This window comes from Haliotis rubra, unplaced genomic scaffold, assembly GCF_003918875.1.
Source record: "Haliotis rubra isolate DU_JTF1 unplaced genomic scaffold, ASM391887v1 Scf336, whole genome shotgun sequence".
NCBI classification, from domain to species: domain Eukaryota; kingdom Metazoa; phylum Mollusca; class Gastropoda; order Lepetellida; family Haliotidae; genus Haliotis; species Haliotis rubra.
This window is the reverse complement of record NW_025767009.1, coordinates 591,273-607,462: the sequence shown is the minus strand read 5'-3', so window position 1 is coordinate 607,462 and position 16,190 is coordinate 591,273. Positions and strand designations below refer to the sequence as shown.

Genomic DNA, 16,190 nt, shown 5'->3' with positions numbered 1-16,190 from the left:
CACTGTTTTGTGACACTCAGGAATATTCTTGAATGTCAGCTCGCCCTCATGGTAGCACGCATTTCACATACAGATCTGTCCACAGAGCAAATCCAGGCAGTTTTCCACTGCTTTGCACATGTCCAGTTGTGGCCAGGACCTGTCTGTGAACACGACAAGATGAGGCCTCCGCAGATGGCATCAACTCCCATGACCGTAGAAGTGGTCGTTCATGACGCTGCAATTCCTCTCACACAACCGGAACTGACTGTCACGAATTGTCTGTATGAAGCTCTCGAGACGATCCCTTGTCACCTGCAAGGACGTTGAGACGCCCCCTGCTACACGTGAATGCATTCAGACATCTCGTAATTATTTGAATCAGACTAAGTGATGAGAAAAAGACACATTTAGATAGCGCTAGTGATAATCCTCTCTAATCGATGTAGATCAGGTCCAGATCTCTTCACGACTGGTACCTTACTGCGCGTTCGATACACCAACAATTGATGGACTGCCGTTCATTTTATGGGAAAATGAACATAAAGTGTACTCCTGATCTGAAAAATGAGTTATTGTTATTTGGTGGCGGAAACAGTCATGGGATTGGAAGTCCAGCTGTGTTTTGTATCTGCGCTGGATTAAAAAAGCATGTTACACCCAATTCCCATTACAAGGCGCACAACATCGATAGACCTTGAAACACATATGAAGTACGTTAGTTACATGAAGCATCGATTGGTTTGTACAGATCCCGCGTACGGTAACTTTTGTATAATAAATGAAAATAACTTTGGTTCCATCGTTCTCAAATACATTTTAGGAGCAGTACACAACTCGAGTTATAGCAAGAATCACTCCCATGAAAGTACCTCCCATCTAAACATATTTATCATAAAACATTGATCGGAATATTGACCATTTTGTCGTGCCATGAGCAGGGTCAAGACCACCCTTAACTTCCGAATCAGTTTTTGAACCCCAGAATCCCCGAAATGAGAGTAAAGATTGGCCAAATCTTCAATGTACCGTTGATCGATACAGCAGACCATTGGATCAGCGATATCTCATCGTGGCCGGAGCTCCAGCACAGCGAAGCACTTGCTCTATCAATTATTACTGTGTTTGTGATTCCAAGATTTGATCTAATCGCTATTTCTCAAGGCGATACTCGGTGGGGGTAAGTGTTCTTCTGATCGCTCTCACAACTCATTGGCTGTTTGTTAGGCTTGCTGCCTCAGCGTAGCCGTCCATTGGTCGATGGAACCGCTTCGCCAATGATCAACCGTTAAAGTCTGTTCTAGGGGTGGATCAACTACAATACAGGATTGCCCTTCTAAGCAGGCAGTCAGAACAGTCGAAGAAGACCGGGAGAGTGATCTTCTCCAAGTTATGACACTAGTGTTCACTGGGAAGTATTCCTACCAGAATGTTCAAGTGATTAGGACTTTGGAGTGCCTTAAACTCTACCAACCATGTTGAGATTAACTTGCATCATCATTGTCGTCGGCGTCAGCGTCACAAGCATCGTTGCGACAGGTCAGTGTTTAAGGCAATCAGACTCCGTGGCTAAATAGTCTTAGCCAACGGTGGCAGAACAGTCAATAGTAATCACGTTAGTTCACAGTCAATAGGTTCGCACTAATTACGTTTGTGTACATGTCAGTGGTTCTGCACAAATACTGCGTGCAACAGTTAAACCACCTGTTGCGCTGTCGGAAGAAAAGACGTCATCATCAGCGTCTGCAGCTGCAGCTTGTGATGGATAGACACGCTAACTTAGATTAATCTTACTAACTTGCCTTGTCAACTACTTTTGAATTTAATTTAACTCTGAAATGAGCAAAACGCGTCGCTGTTGTTTAAGTATTTTAGAGCGTCTTATAACTAGAGTAATATTTGGTCAGTTTCCAAGTTCCTCGTATTCACATATACGTGGTATCAAGAATCATAATATTTAGTATTTGGGATTATATGGTGTTTGTAACAATATATGCAGAATTGTCTCTGTAAGCAATAATACTCAAAAAGGAATAATGTTCAAATCACTCACTCACTCGATCACTACAGTGCGTTATTTAAAGGTCATTTGGACCTTAACTTCATGTGGACTTAAAATCGATTCTTTAATTCAAAATAATGTGATTATTTAATCTGGTGAGTATAAGAAGAGACACAATTCTAACTTGCACTGTGCTGGTGAAATATTTCAAGTTGTGTGTAATGTCGAACGTATTCCTTGTGTGAGAACACGATAATTAATCTTAACTGTCATGCGCGCTCAGCTTCTTTTACTATTGTTTTGAGTTTCTTTAAAAACTCGTTACTTTAAAAACATGAGTACAGCTGTCGATTTCTTTAGATAAAAACAGTCTACCAATATGAAACCAACGATACTACCACTGCGTCATATAACGGCAACCCCGTGTGATACCGATTTTCTAATTATTTTCTTGTTCATTGTTGCTTGTATAACATTCATAGATTGTATCAAGCTCGAAGGAAATAAGCTAAACATTGCATTCTCGTTTTCTTTTTTATACATTGTTTAGCTTTAACTATAGACTCCGGGTCTGAGTCGGTCCGCAGTAACTCTTGCATGTAAGATGAACTAAAACAGGTTCTGTGACAGGTGACTAGGTGTCATCGTAACCCGACGTCGCCATTCGGTGTTCATGCTTTCAGTCACCGGTTCCATAGTCCGAATTCGATTCTATCAGGTAGTTATGACAGATTTGACGTAGGCACCGAATCATTGGCGGTAATAAGGTAAACATTTCAGCATAAACTCGGAATTGGATTTAAGCAAAACTTACAAATGTTAGTTGTTACTAGGCTGAAGTCAGCCACAGATCGATTGACACAATCCATCGTATCCCAATTACGTAGATCGACGCTCATGATGTTGATCACTGGATTGTCTGGTCCAGACTCGATTATTTACAGTCCACCGTCATACAGCTGGAATATTGCTGAGTGCGGCGTTTAACAACAAACAAACAAGCAAACAAGAATTAGTCGCCAAAACACTAAAAACTTAAGGTCCGAGATGGCGCTTTGATACCAGTATCAAATATGTCCCTGTAATATTAACTTTTTCTGTTTAACTCATTAAGTCAAAACAAATCTGGTTTATATTGTCTATAGTTTATGTAGTTTATATTCGGTGATGGAATTTCATCGCAACAATTAGATTAGCAAATACATATTCAAGAGTCCCACCGTCTTTGTTCTCGATCAACTCGCAAATGTAAACGAATGCACAAGTAAGAAATACTTATAAAGTTCTTATATCAAGTAAACCGACAAACGTGTTGCTGATAACTCTGAGACGTGGAGCTTCTGAACAACAACGGCCACCTATATGTTCCCCTAATCTGATAATCAGGACTAACTTAACTCGAAAACGTGATCAAAGTACTCGGAAGGATAACATAAAGATGGCTGCGCGGACAACCAGTGACAAGATTGACTTAAGTAAAGCAAATTCATTGCGCCTCTGCATCGGATTTAGTGGGAGCGTTAACGCCAGGCTGCATCCGACGGTATTGGGCTGCTGTTAGTGCCACAAACAGTTCTGGAAGTTCATCAAGCACCATCAGATATCGCCCGGCACTGTCAATTGGAAATGGTTAAAATCAATACCTTATCATACGGATTCCTCAGTCGACATAAACAACGCTGATATACGCCCCTCGCACCAGCAGTGAGGTTATGTAGATACTCCATTGTGCTGTAATGGGGTACACTTAGTTTGTTAAAGTAAAACGTGTGTGTGGATTGATTTTTACGTCGTCCTCTGATGTGTACCAGCTCTGTCATGACGGGTGGTAAAAGCGCGAGGCTCAGACCTTTCAAACTGAGGGTCGATAATGTGAACATCGACCTCCACCGCAGGAATGTGCAAACAATTATCAGTTGGAATTCAATGTGAAGAGTAACTAAACTTTCTCCGTTGTAAACTTAATGTTGAATTTCATGTCTCGAATTTTAGTTTTTTTTTGTTCTTTTGGGTTTTAATTATTGACCCTGGTTATGTCATCAAAGTCAGAAGTTGGAAGATATGTCACCAAAACCTGACAATCAGGTCAAATGTCACCGAGCCTTGACCTGACCCTGATTATTTATCATCAAAGTCGGAAGTTGGAAGGTATGTCACCAAGACCTGACAATCAGGTCAAACAGATCACCACAACTTGACTGTTAAGTCACATATAGTATCACTCCTAACTTCAGATCATGTATCATGGAAGTCCGACTTTTATATAATGCATTATTTAGGTCTAACCGTCAAAGTATATATCTGTAATCGTTATATTATATATTTTTCTCATTTTGATTGAATGTTTCAAAATGTTATTTAAGGATACATGTTGCTCTAATAGTCAAGTTTGAATCTTCTGCCATTCTTATCATGATTTCTTATTTGTCAAGGTATTGTCAGCTCCAGAACGTTCGTCAGTAACTGTTGAACCGACTTCTGCAAATGACAATACACCTACATCACAAGATCATCTTGATATAACTAAATGGATGCTTACAATTGGGAGTTCATCCCAACAAACAGCAGCATATGTTGAGAGGCTATATAAAAACCTCACAACGCGTGTCACTGATTTACAAATGGCGAAATCAAGACGCCATATGTTATGACAGAGAAAGGAAGAAGCGTCTAGAAACATTAGAATGCATCGCATTCTCTTCACGTCGTTTGAGAGGATCGGCTCATTACTATTGCAGTTCCCCGCTGATTTCTGACAGCATAAGGCCATCTATACTATATCTCTATTAACTATAACAGATGCCATGGGACATGGTTTCATCATTAAACATATACAAATACAGACATGTATCATGTATTATAGGACATACCTTCTGATATATTGTATGTACATAACATACCTACTTGTCAATAATGACTCGTGAAGATCCGGGTTAGAATTGATATTCAGTAACCCACGGGATTGGGTGGTCAGGCTCGCTGACACATCTCAACATATGCCAATTGCGTAGATCGATGCTCATGCTGTTGAACACTGGATTGTCTGGTCCAGACTCGATTATTTACAGACCGCTGCCATATAGCTGGAATATTGCTGAGTGCGGCGTAAAACTAAACTCACTCACTCTTGTCAATAACAATCACAATCATCGCCCATGACTATACAATGCTATACTGAAATCTACAAACGACATGCTTTAAATGTTCAGTGACGTGAGCCTGCGTGATCATTCAGGCAAAAACTGAACAAAGACTACAAAGTCACCTAGATCATGTACCTAAAAGAACATGCTGAAGAAAGAAGCCATGTGTGTTATTGTTTGAACAGGTATGTTTACTTGTGCCAAATTGACCAAACTAACGTCCTCTGGGAAGGCCGTGCAGGAACAATATTGACATGATAAGACCAGAAAAATAACTGAAGTGAAAAAGGACGTAACTATATAAAGAACTTATTGAATATGAAGCGACTGTTTGGTGGTTCCTATCGATATATGTGACATAAGTGTGTTACAGGTTATGACTTATGATGCCACATGTTAAGAAAGAAATGAACACGTAGCACTTTGAGAATCGATATTCTACAATACTCGCAATACATTTCCCTTACAAACACAGTGAGTACAACATTTCTGGAGCCTATGTTGTTTCTCTGATATGTGCTAGTATATGCACTCCAAATAGCGTATCATCGGGTACTTAATCACAACAACATCATGAGCAAAAGTAGTAACTGGGTAACTTAACAGGGTTTCAGTAAAACAAGGCATCTTAACTATATACTGTGTACAACTCCACGCAGGGTTTCAGTAAAACAAGGCATCTTAACTATATACTGTGTACAACTCCACGCAGGGTTTCAGTAAAACAAGGCATCTTAACTATATACTGTGTACAACTCCATGCAGGGTTTCAGTAAAACAAGGCATCTTAACTATATACTGTGTACAACTCCACGCAGGGTTTCAGTAAAACAAGGCATCTTAACTATATACTGTGTACAACTCCACGCAGGGTTTCAGTAAAACAAGGCATCTTAACTATATACTGTGTACAACTCCACGCAGGGTTTCAGTAAAACAAGGCATCTTAACTATATACTGTGTACAACTCCACGCAGGGTTTCAGTAAAACAAGGCATCTTAACTATATACTGTCTACTCCACGCACAACTCCTACTCTCGGGTTTCAGGCAAAACAAGGCATCTCCTAACTATATACTGTGTACAGCTCCTTCCTCTTTCAGTAAAACAAGGCATCTTAACTCTATACTGTCTCTCCTCTGTCCATCCCTACCCTGCAGGGTTTCAGTAAAACAAGGCATCTTAACTATTCATTTCTCCACCCTCTCTTTCCTCTGTATCACTCTCTCCGTGCAGTGGTTTTGTAAAACAAGGCATTTCTTCGACTATATACTGTGTACGACTCCTTCTCTCTCTCTCACACGCAGGGTTCTCTCTCTCACTCTCTAAAATGTGTGCTGCCAATGATACACATGCTTAACTATATAAAACTGGCGCGCTTTCAGCAACCTTCCCTCTCACTCTCTCCTCTCTCTTTCTCTCACTCTTTTCTCTTTCAGTAAAACCCTCATCTATCACTCTCTCCGTGGCATTTGTAAAAACAACTATTTTTTCAACAATGACTGTCTCAACTCTCTCACTCTCTCTCTCTTTATCTCTCTCCTCTCTCTCTTTCTCTACGAGGCTATCTCTCTCTCACTCTCTCTCTCTCCTGTGGACAGCTACACATGCCAGTACAATAAAACAGACGTGCTAAAAGCACACATCCACATACAAATATTTGCAAGCAAGCTCCATAATTTTTAACCCGACGCTGAACCCCATCTCATCTCAACTCACCCATAGCGTTCTAATTTCAGGTCAGCGAGTTCTACCGATAATGTCACCAGAGCTCGAGATGCACATAGACCGTTCAGTGTTTCACAATAAATTTTAAGAAATGTACTTACGAATACTAATTTAGATAAATGTTTTCTGCATTATTTATTTATAACGGAGCGTACGACCGACTCTTAATGTCAGCTGCTATCGTTGGGAGTTCACATATCCGGTAAACTGGCATGGTAGATTAGTGAAGCATTCTCTTCTTATATGTCAACACACATCACATCTCTTAACGTGTAGACAGTACTGCGACAAGGCAGGGTTTCACGGCTGCTGATAAATGTTGAAACCATTATCTTCCTACTTCTAAGACATTGCCACTTATGACAACCTGTCATCCCAGGCGCTGACTCGCTAAGCAGGTTTAACTATGGGAAACACACACATGCCCAAGTTGAAATTAATTGTTGATAATTTTAAAGGGAGCGTTCTCTAAGTTTAGTCATGGGGACATGGAAGTGTGAGGTGTAACTTTGTAACTTTAAACAAGGATGGATGCACTGTTACTTATAGGGTATGGCTGGGGAGTGTGTGTGTGTGGTGTGTGATGATGATGATGATGATGATGATGATGATGATGATTGTTATGAAGGAGCATGTACAATTTATGTACAAAGTAAGTGACCCCCGCCCTGCATGTCATTTAATTACAATTTCAATGGACAAACACGGCTCTAAACACGCAGCACTTCACCTGAAGTTTTTAATGTGACAAAAATATTATCTTAAGGTGTCGAGTATGTTTTCAAATATGTCAAAACAGGGAGAGATATTGGAGTATATGTTCTCCCTGTCGGTCTGTGCCAAGTTGATTACAACTGAATTATAAAATTGGATATTTTTTCAGCACATTCTCTTTCAACAGTAGGAGAAATATAATTCAGTCTTAAAGGTAGGTGATGGACATTTGATTCAGGTAGCTTTATGTGAACTGTAGTATAACTCATATTTCTTCTTTCAAATTCTAGCTAGTTTCTACATCAAATAACACGCGTACGGGCAATGATAAACATCAAACAGCATCCAGCCCTTTAAAATGTTACTTAGGCATTCAAAGACTTTCGTAATCTTTGTTGTTTATTTATTGTCCAGGTCACATGTAACATTATTTTACCCTGATCTCCACAATCTTCACTAATTTGTACAAAACCTTGAAAGATGAACCGACGATTTGAAATACGAATATGTTGTCAACCCCCGGCTGAAATTAGATCACTATTAGGATAATATCACTGTTACAACTCCAAGGACCTTTTTTATTGGTAATTGTATACACCCAATCATGGTTCTTATTTATTCTGCAGGCTACGAGTGGTCCAGCGGTATTGGGTACTGCATCCCAGATGTTGTTCGGGTTCGATTCCAAAATTTAAAGTTTGGATCTTGATCCATCAGCACCATGTCCACTTAAAGCTATTATTCCACATTAAGTATGTCCGCATTTTACCGACAGACAGATTGCCTGTCTGGCTTTATTATTTGTAGCGTTTCATTACATGTCTTAAACCTTTATTACTTAATCTAACGGGCCAAATAATGAACAACGGGTAGTAATGCGTTAGCACTTTGAGCATGCACAAGTGCGTGGAAACTGGCGCATTACTGCTATCCATTATTATTAAATAAGGAAATAAGGTGTTAATGCGCATGTTACTAGTTCACACTTTGCTACAGAGCCATAGTGAAATCACAAACCTTTTAATAGTTTTGCATACTGAAATGCTGTGATAAATAACATTTAACTTTTCAAATTTGGTTTCACAGCATATGGGTAAAATGTCCAGCTCTAAAAAAGAAACACATTTTAATGCACCAATTTGAGTCATGTTGTGCCACGTCATTCTATTGACGACATCACACAGAGCAATGTCGCCAATGACGTCATGCAAATGAGTTTACCGTGCAGTCGTCATAGTGAAAGAGCATTGTTTCACTACATGTCGTGAAGCGGGATCTTATTCACAATTTGTGAGATGTTTCGCAGATTGTTTGATGATTTGACTTTTAGAACTGTGGTTCCCAGTCTCATCGCTTCACATTGGCGAAAACCTGACTTACAGCACTCCCGATATAGGACAGTTCCAGCAGAAAACACAAAACCTTATCACCAGATCTCCTTCAATTACATTTGCAGACAAGGGTATTTAACGAGTATCTATTTTAGGAGATTGTGTACACCAAGTGGAAGCATAACACTACCACAAGAGGACTGATAAGCTTCAAGACAAAATGTTTCATCTGGTACTTCTTTTTTAAACTTGTAATCAGAAAGTACGAAGACTCATTTCAGAATAGTTATATCTTCACATGACGTGATCAATTCTGAAATATTGATCCAAGCAGTGTTAAACCAGCCCTATAGCTACCTTTGCAAGACTGCCTTCAACTTCTCAAGAACTATTCGAAAATGAAAATGTCGTATCATTGTCACTACATTTAGAAGATTCAAACAGTGAAAATGAAAATGTCGTATCGTTGTCACTACATTTAGAAGATTCAAACAGTGACAACAGCCATTTCATGATCGTGCGAAAACTGTAGAAGACATTATCGCATGGTGATGATACCACGGTCGTGTTAAAGTGAATGGATCCTGCCTCGTCGGAGGCATCTGTCACAAACACGTGCAACGCCGCGGCATGGCTACAATGTATTTTTCCCTATTTAAAATATACTTTATCTACAAAAGTGATATTATTGGGAACAAATTACACCATCATTCTATAGGAGTAAGATTACTCTCTCCCCTCATTACTTACAATAACCCGGGTTAGAATTAATATTCAGTAACCCATGCTTGTCGTAAGAGGCGATTAACGGCATCGGGTGGTCAGGCTCGCTGACTTGGTTGACACATGTCAATTGTACCCCAATTGCGTAGATCGATGCTCATGTTGTTGATCACCGGATTGGCTGGTCCAGACTTGATATTTACAGTCCACCGCCGTATTGATGGAATATTGCTGAGTGCGACGTAAAACTAAACTCACTCACTCACCCACATTACTTACAATACAAAATTATTAACAGAATAATGAAACACTCTCATGATAGACAACTTCCAAGTTGGATGAACAAAGATGTCTAAACGAAAGTGATTCATATCTCCAGGGACTCTAGAATTGAGCTGGCATTTCCTCCCGACCCATTAGCTACAGTGAGCACATAACAGAACGTCTTTGATTAAACAAACTAATCACAGACATCAACTATTATACGAGGAGGAAATATTTGATATTGACCCAGACGTCGTACATCTCCCTAATGTGTACAGCGCCAGGGACATCTATGCAGATAGTGTTTGGAGGGAGAGTTACAGCAATTAGATGACAGAGAGAGTTGTCATTTTGTTGTATGTATAGATGTGTTACCCAGCAAGAAGAGAGCTATATTTATAGCTAAACGTTGTACACAGGAGAGAGTGTGTGAGAGAGAGTGAGAGAGACACAGAGAGAGGGGAGAGAAAGAGAGAAAGAGAGTGAGAGAGAGAGAGAGAGAGAGAGAGAGAGAGAGAGAGAGAGAGAGAGAGAGAGAAAGAGAGAGAGAGAGAGAGAGAGAGTGAGAGAGAGAGAGAGAGTGAGAGAGAGAGAGAGAGAGAGAGACAGAGAGAGAGAGAGAGAGAGAGAGAGAGAGAGAGAGAGAGAGAGAGAGAGAGAGAGAGTTACCATTAGCTGATAGGGGGATAGGTCATTTTGTGGTTTGTGTAGATGTGTATTCCAGCAAGATGAACGTCGTACACAAGCGAGAGAGATGGGTGGAGAGATAGGGACGGAGAGAGAGGGAAGGAGGGAGAGAGAGAAGGGAAGATTGTATTGGTACACAGTGTATAGTAAATGATGCTGTTTTTACTGATATCCTGTTAAGTAACCGAATGTTTATGATACTACTTTTGTTCGTGATATTGTTGTGATTAAGTACGTGATGATATGTTAGTAGCTGAGATTTTCGAAGCTCTCTTAGCGCTAAGATAGTTGTAAGTTTATGTTAATGCATGGCACTTACGACTATCTTAGCGCTAAGAGAGCTTCGAAAATCTAGGCCCTAGTTATTTGGAGAGCATACCAGATCGTAAATAGTTGTAGTAGCAGTGGCATGACTGACTGACTTACTGAGTTTGGTTTTACGCCGCTTTTAGCAATATCCCAGCAATATCACGGCGGGGGACACCAGAAATGGGCTTCCCTCATTGTAACCATGTGGGGATTCGAACCCGGGTCTTCGGCGTGACGAGCCAACGCTTTAACCACTAGGCTACCCCACCGCCCCAGTGGTATACGAAGTAGTAGCATAGAAGACCTAGTAGTGAATGGCAGTGCTGTTTCGTATATTTGTTGTTTAACGCCGCACTCAGCAATGTCCCAGCTATATGGCGTTGGTCTGTAAAATATCGAGTCTGGAACAGATAATCCAGTGATCAACAGTATGAGCATCGATCTGGGATGCGATATGTGTCAACGAAGTCAGAGAGTCTTACCACCCGTTCCTGTTAGTCGTCCCTTACGACAAGCAAGGGTTGCTAAAGATTAATTCTAACCCGGATCTTCACGGGTCAGTCCTAGTTTCGAGAATGAATGATAGTAGAAGTAACAATGATAATTGGCATTCGAAACAGTAGTAACATAAAGCGATAACATCGTTTCATCTCATCTAAAGTTGTCAAGGTAAGTCAGAATAATTCCCCTGAATATGTCACCCTGTGTCAGTACGAATCGTGTATTTTACACATCACATTTCAGTGGCAGTGACGTATGCTTGTACATCTACATGACCACAGCTCAGCTGGAGGCTATATTATGTCGTTACTTGTGTACATTATGTCGACACGTGTATATCGACACGTATGTTACATTGGTGACGTTTTAACCCTTGTACATTTCATATGTGTAGTCCACTGGATGATTTCATCGCATGTGGTTTCTCTTGCATGTGCAATTATCTTCCATTTATCAAGCGGATAAAACACCACAAAACACACTGAGGAAAAAATGAGATATATATTTCCATATGTGTATGACGGAAATATTTGTCTTGTGAAAATCAATTTCTTGCCGTTCTTGAAGGAATCGTAACCAAATCTGTCTTAGAATTTAAGATATAATACAGATAGAATCTTTTTGCAATAAGCCCGTGGGTAATTTTACATAGGAATAATATTTCAGAAAGGTAGGACAATTTAATTCAGTTAGGTAGGTGATGGACATTTGATTCCGGTAGCTTTATGTGAACTGTAGTATAAGCATCATAGTCTGTAATATAAACGTGGGTATTTTTTGTTTCACTCGGCAATTTGTTATTTGGTACTTGAGAACTCGTACGAGTTTTAATCCAATTTGTTTGAGAAGCATGACGCTGTACTCAAATGTCTTTTGTTTCTAACTGTAGATGACCGGAGATTGTAATGACTCAAAATGGTACTGGACATTTTGTTCCTGTAATAATACCTTTCAACTACATGCCTTTGATGTAATTAGAGTTTATTGGACAATAAAATCAAGATTGAACTTGCAACGTTGCTTCATGACGTTGGTCGCCAGGTAACCACGGTTGCCAGTAATGTCATCGGTTTCAAAATGTAGTTGTGCAACTAATTCAGTACGTCATAAAGGACTGCTGTTGGAGTCGAAGCCCGTGGTGAGTTCTGACAAGAACTGGCCCCAGCAACCCACGCAGGGTGTAACCCGTGAGGATCATTGTAAGAATAGGTCATTAGCAAACCATGCTTGTCGTAAGAGGCGTCTACGGGTGGTCAGGCTCGCTGACATGGTTGTACATATCATCGTATCCCAACTGCGTAGATCGATGAACATCATGTTGATCACTGGATTGTCTAGTCAGACACGATTATTTACAAACCGCCGCCATACAGCTGACATATTGCTGAGTGCAGCGTAAAACAATAAAGAAACAAACAAACACCCAGGTTGTAGGAGGCGACCTGATGGACCTGGGCCTAGATTTTCGAAGCTGTCTTAGCGCTGAGATAGTCGTAAGTGCCATACATTAACATTAACTTACGACTGTCTTAGCGCTAAGAGAGCTTCGAAAATCTAGGCCCAGGTGTCCACCCTCGGTGACTTGGTCGATTGCGATCGTTGCTCGCAATATCAATCACTGGTTTGTCTGGCCCATTATTTACAGACTGCCGTCGTATTACCGGGATATAGTGTGGTGTTAAAGCAAACGAAATATTTGCGTTGAACTGTAGCAAAATAAACATTGGTTTGGCCTAAAGGGACAAAGTAGTTAAAGTCCCCTTGAGATCGTAAGATCAGATTAAGAGATGAGCGAAATGTTTTGATTAGAAAAAGTTGTGAAATTTCGCAGATGTATCCATATTAATTGGAATTTCTTTCCCGATAATGCTTGGCTAACTGTGCTCTGCGCCATTCGGAGAACTGGATATAAAGACAGATGCTGTTAGAACACAATAAACGAAATCTTTTCCAGGAAATTCCGTGAATCCCAGTGTTTCATTTATATAACTTTACCAGCTGTTTTGACTTTTATGTCCAAAGGAATCTGTGTGAAGATGTGATATTCTCCTGAATTGACGTTATATCTTTTCTCGAAGTAGGTCAATGTTTCCGTTGCTGACTGACGTCAACGAAGATCTGGGGGTTTTGGGGAAGCCTAGTGGTTAAAGCGTTCGCTCGTCACGCCGAAGACCAGGGTTCGATTCCCCACATGGGTACAATGTGTGAAGCCCATTTCTGGTGTTCCCCGCCGTGATATTGCTGGAATATTGCAAACGGCGGTGTAAAACTAAACTCGCTCACTCACTCACTCATAGAATCTGTAGCATCTAAACTAGCGTCCAAAAGAAACGCCACCAAACAGTTTTCTTCACTAAAACACAACAAAAGCAAATTATGGTAACAAGAAGTGTTGTATTGTAAAACACAATCATTCAGCAACAGTTCTTGAAACTTTCAGTTAGAAAAACGAAACAGTTCGTGTTCTGAAGGCACATGGATGACACAGGGGTGCAGTGTCCAGTATTCGATCGCCAACGCTGACTCGTCTTTAAGGTCTTAAACTGTCCTGAACAACACAGATGATTCAGTATCGTGTGTGGCCACCCCTAGCAGTGATGCAGGCTCTAACGCGGCGTCGAACTGAGTATGTGAGCCTTCTGACGTCAATATTAGGGATTCGGCGCCACTCCTCTTGCAGGGCAACTGCCAAAGCGTCCCTAGTCAATGGCGGCTGTTGACGTTTCCGAATACGTTGCCCCAGCTGGTCCCAGAGGTGTTCGATTGGAGACAGATCGGGTGATTTCGCTGGCCACTGTAGCAGGTTGACGTTGTTAGTGTTGAGGAAGTCACTAGTGATCCGAGCTGTGTGAGGTGTGGCGTTGTCCTGTTGAAACAGCGTCCTTGGGTGACATTGCAGGTAAGGCAGCACCACAGGCCGTAAAATCTCGTCGATGTAACGACGTGCGGTGAGATTACCGTTGATGATGACGAGATCTGTCTTCTGGTCCCCACAAAATCCACCCCAGACCATAACGCCTCCACCGCCGTAATGCTCCACTTCTTGGATGCAAGCAGGTGCCGTCCCTTCGCCCCGACGTCGCTGCTGCCACTGCATTACGGTCCTGGCCCACCTCAATCTGGCACGTCGGTGTCGTAGCATTAACGTCATGCCCTTGAAAGGTCGATAGGCACAAATACCATGCTGAAGGAGTCGTCTTGCTACGATCTGTCTGCTGACTGCATGTCCAAGGCTATTGGCGCTTGATGACGTCACAGTGAGGTAGCGGTTTCTCAGATGAAGCACCCGTAAATATTGATCTTCTTGTGGGGTCGTGACCTTAGGTCTGCCACTCCTGGGTCTGTCAGCACTACTGCCAGTCTGTCTGTGACGTGTGACAAGTGTGGCGATGGTGGACTTGCAGCATCCCATGATCCTGGCCACGTGCTCCTGTGTTGCGCCCATCTGAAGCATACCAATTGCTCTTTCCCTCTGTTCTTTGGTCAATCGAGGCATGTTGGCTGCTTTCAATCTTGTCACATGATGAGAGAGAACAAATCTAGTCAGGTTTTATACCCTCATGTCATACGGGTAACTTTGTGCACAATTTCCATTTTTTCTGTGCGAATTCATTGAACTCACCAATCATCAAAATCTCGTGCACCTGTTCACTGGGAAGAGACAGGCTGTGTTCGAGGGATGTGTTTTTAGCCGTTTTTCAGCAGATTGGCAATTATTTTGACAATTTATGATAATTTTTATTTTGGTGGCGTTTCTTTTTGGACGCTAGTTTATGTATTCTGAGTCAACTACGATAGGAATGTTTTAGCCGAAATCTTAAAGCTGCAACGTTGTTTACATGTCACTGTCGCCTTGCTTTTGTATATGTCATACAAATACATACTAACACATTGTATGAATGGCGGGCGCTACGGGAAGGGCAGGGCATGTTCTCACATTTCGGCACCACCTAGTGACATTTTCAGTGGTCAGTTCGTATACCATTCGCTGTCATTTTGCCCTTTATGCCAATTGGAATCTGTTTGAAGACAATTTATTCTCTTGTATTGTCTCATATTCATAAGCCAGTTTGTTGGCTGATCTGATTGTTTTAGCAGTATCTTAGATGAGTGAATTAATATTTATCGTCACATCGGCAATATTTCAGCCATATCGTGACGTGTGCCTTAGTTGAAGACAGAACGAACAAACTTATGGTAAAGGAAACATCTTCTTAGGCCGTGGACTTAGATGTGAAGATTTTCTCTTGCGGTTCAACACATCAGTCCCCCTCCAGGGTTTTTTCAACCAAGCGTACTTATGTATTTAGGAACCCCAGAAATCTAAAACGTACAAGTACAAGAAGACCTAGAACTTTAAAAGGCTGTTTCCAAAACATTTGACCATTCCAATGGGTCAAACTGGCCATCATCTTCCCTTTATCCTTCACGGACAGAAATGTTTCGTCTCACTGTTGGAGCGCCCGCTCGTAGTCACACACTCTGGAGGACCAACTACGTTAAATAACCAAATGTCTCCGCAGATTCCAAACAGTAATTTACTATTGGCAGATTGTCCTTTATTTCGAGTCTTTAATAATTTTCCATGTCCTTTTCCGAAAGGACAATATTAACGTGTAGTTTTCTGAATTATTCAAAGAAACATTGGTTCGTGTGTTATTGGATTCGCGTCAACTTTAACAATATGGACAGAATACTGACACGATTCTCCAACAATTGTAAACAAACAACAGGCTGAATTAAAGATACCTTAAACAAAACCTAAAACAAAACGTTAAACAAAAGAATAAAATTTCTCAACAGAAATGA

At 41.0% G+C, this 16,190-nt stretch overlaps 1 protein-coding gene across 1 annotated transcript in view; it reads left to right on the top strand.

The window, feature by feature from the left end:
- Positions 1-1,318: 1,318 nt before the first annotated feature.
- Positions 1,319-16,190, top strand: part of LOC124284400 (carbonic anhydrase-related protein 10-like) — a 115,468-nt gene continuing 100,596 nt past the window's right edge. Inside the window, exon 1 of the mRNA XM_046720488.1 lies at positions 1,319-1,518. Coding sequence (XP_046576444.1) covers positions 1,455-1,518 — 64 coding nt within the window. The 5' untranslated portion in view covers positions 1,319-1,454. The remainder of the gene's footprint in view (positions 1,519-16,190) is intronic.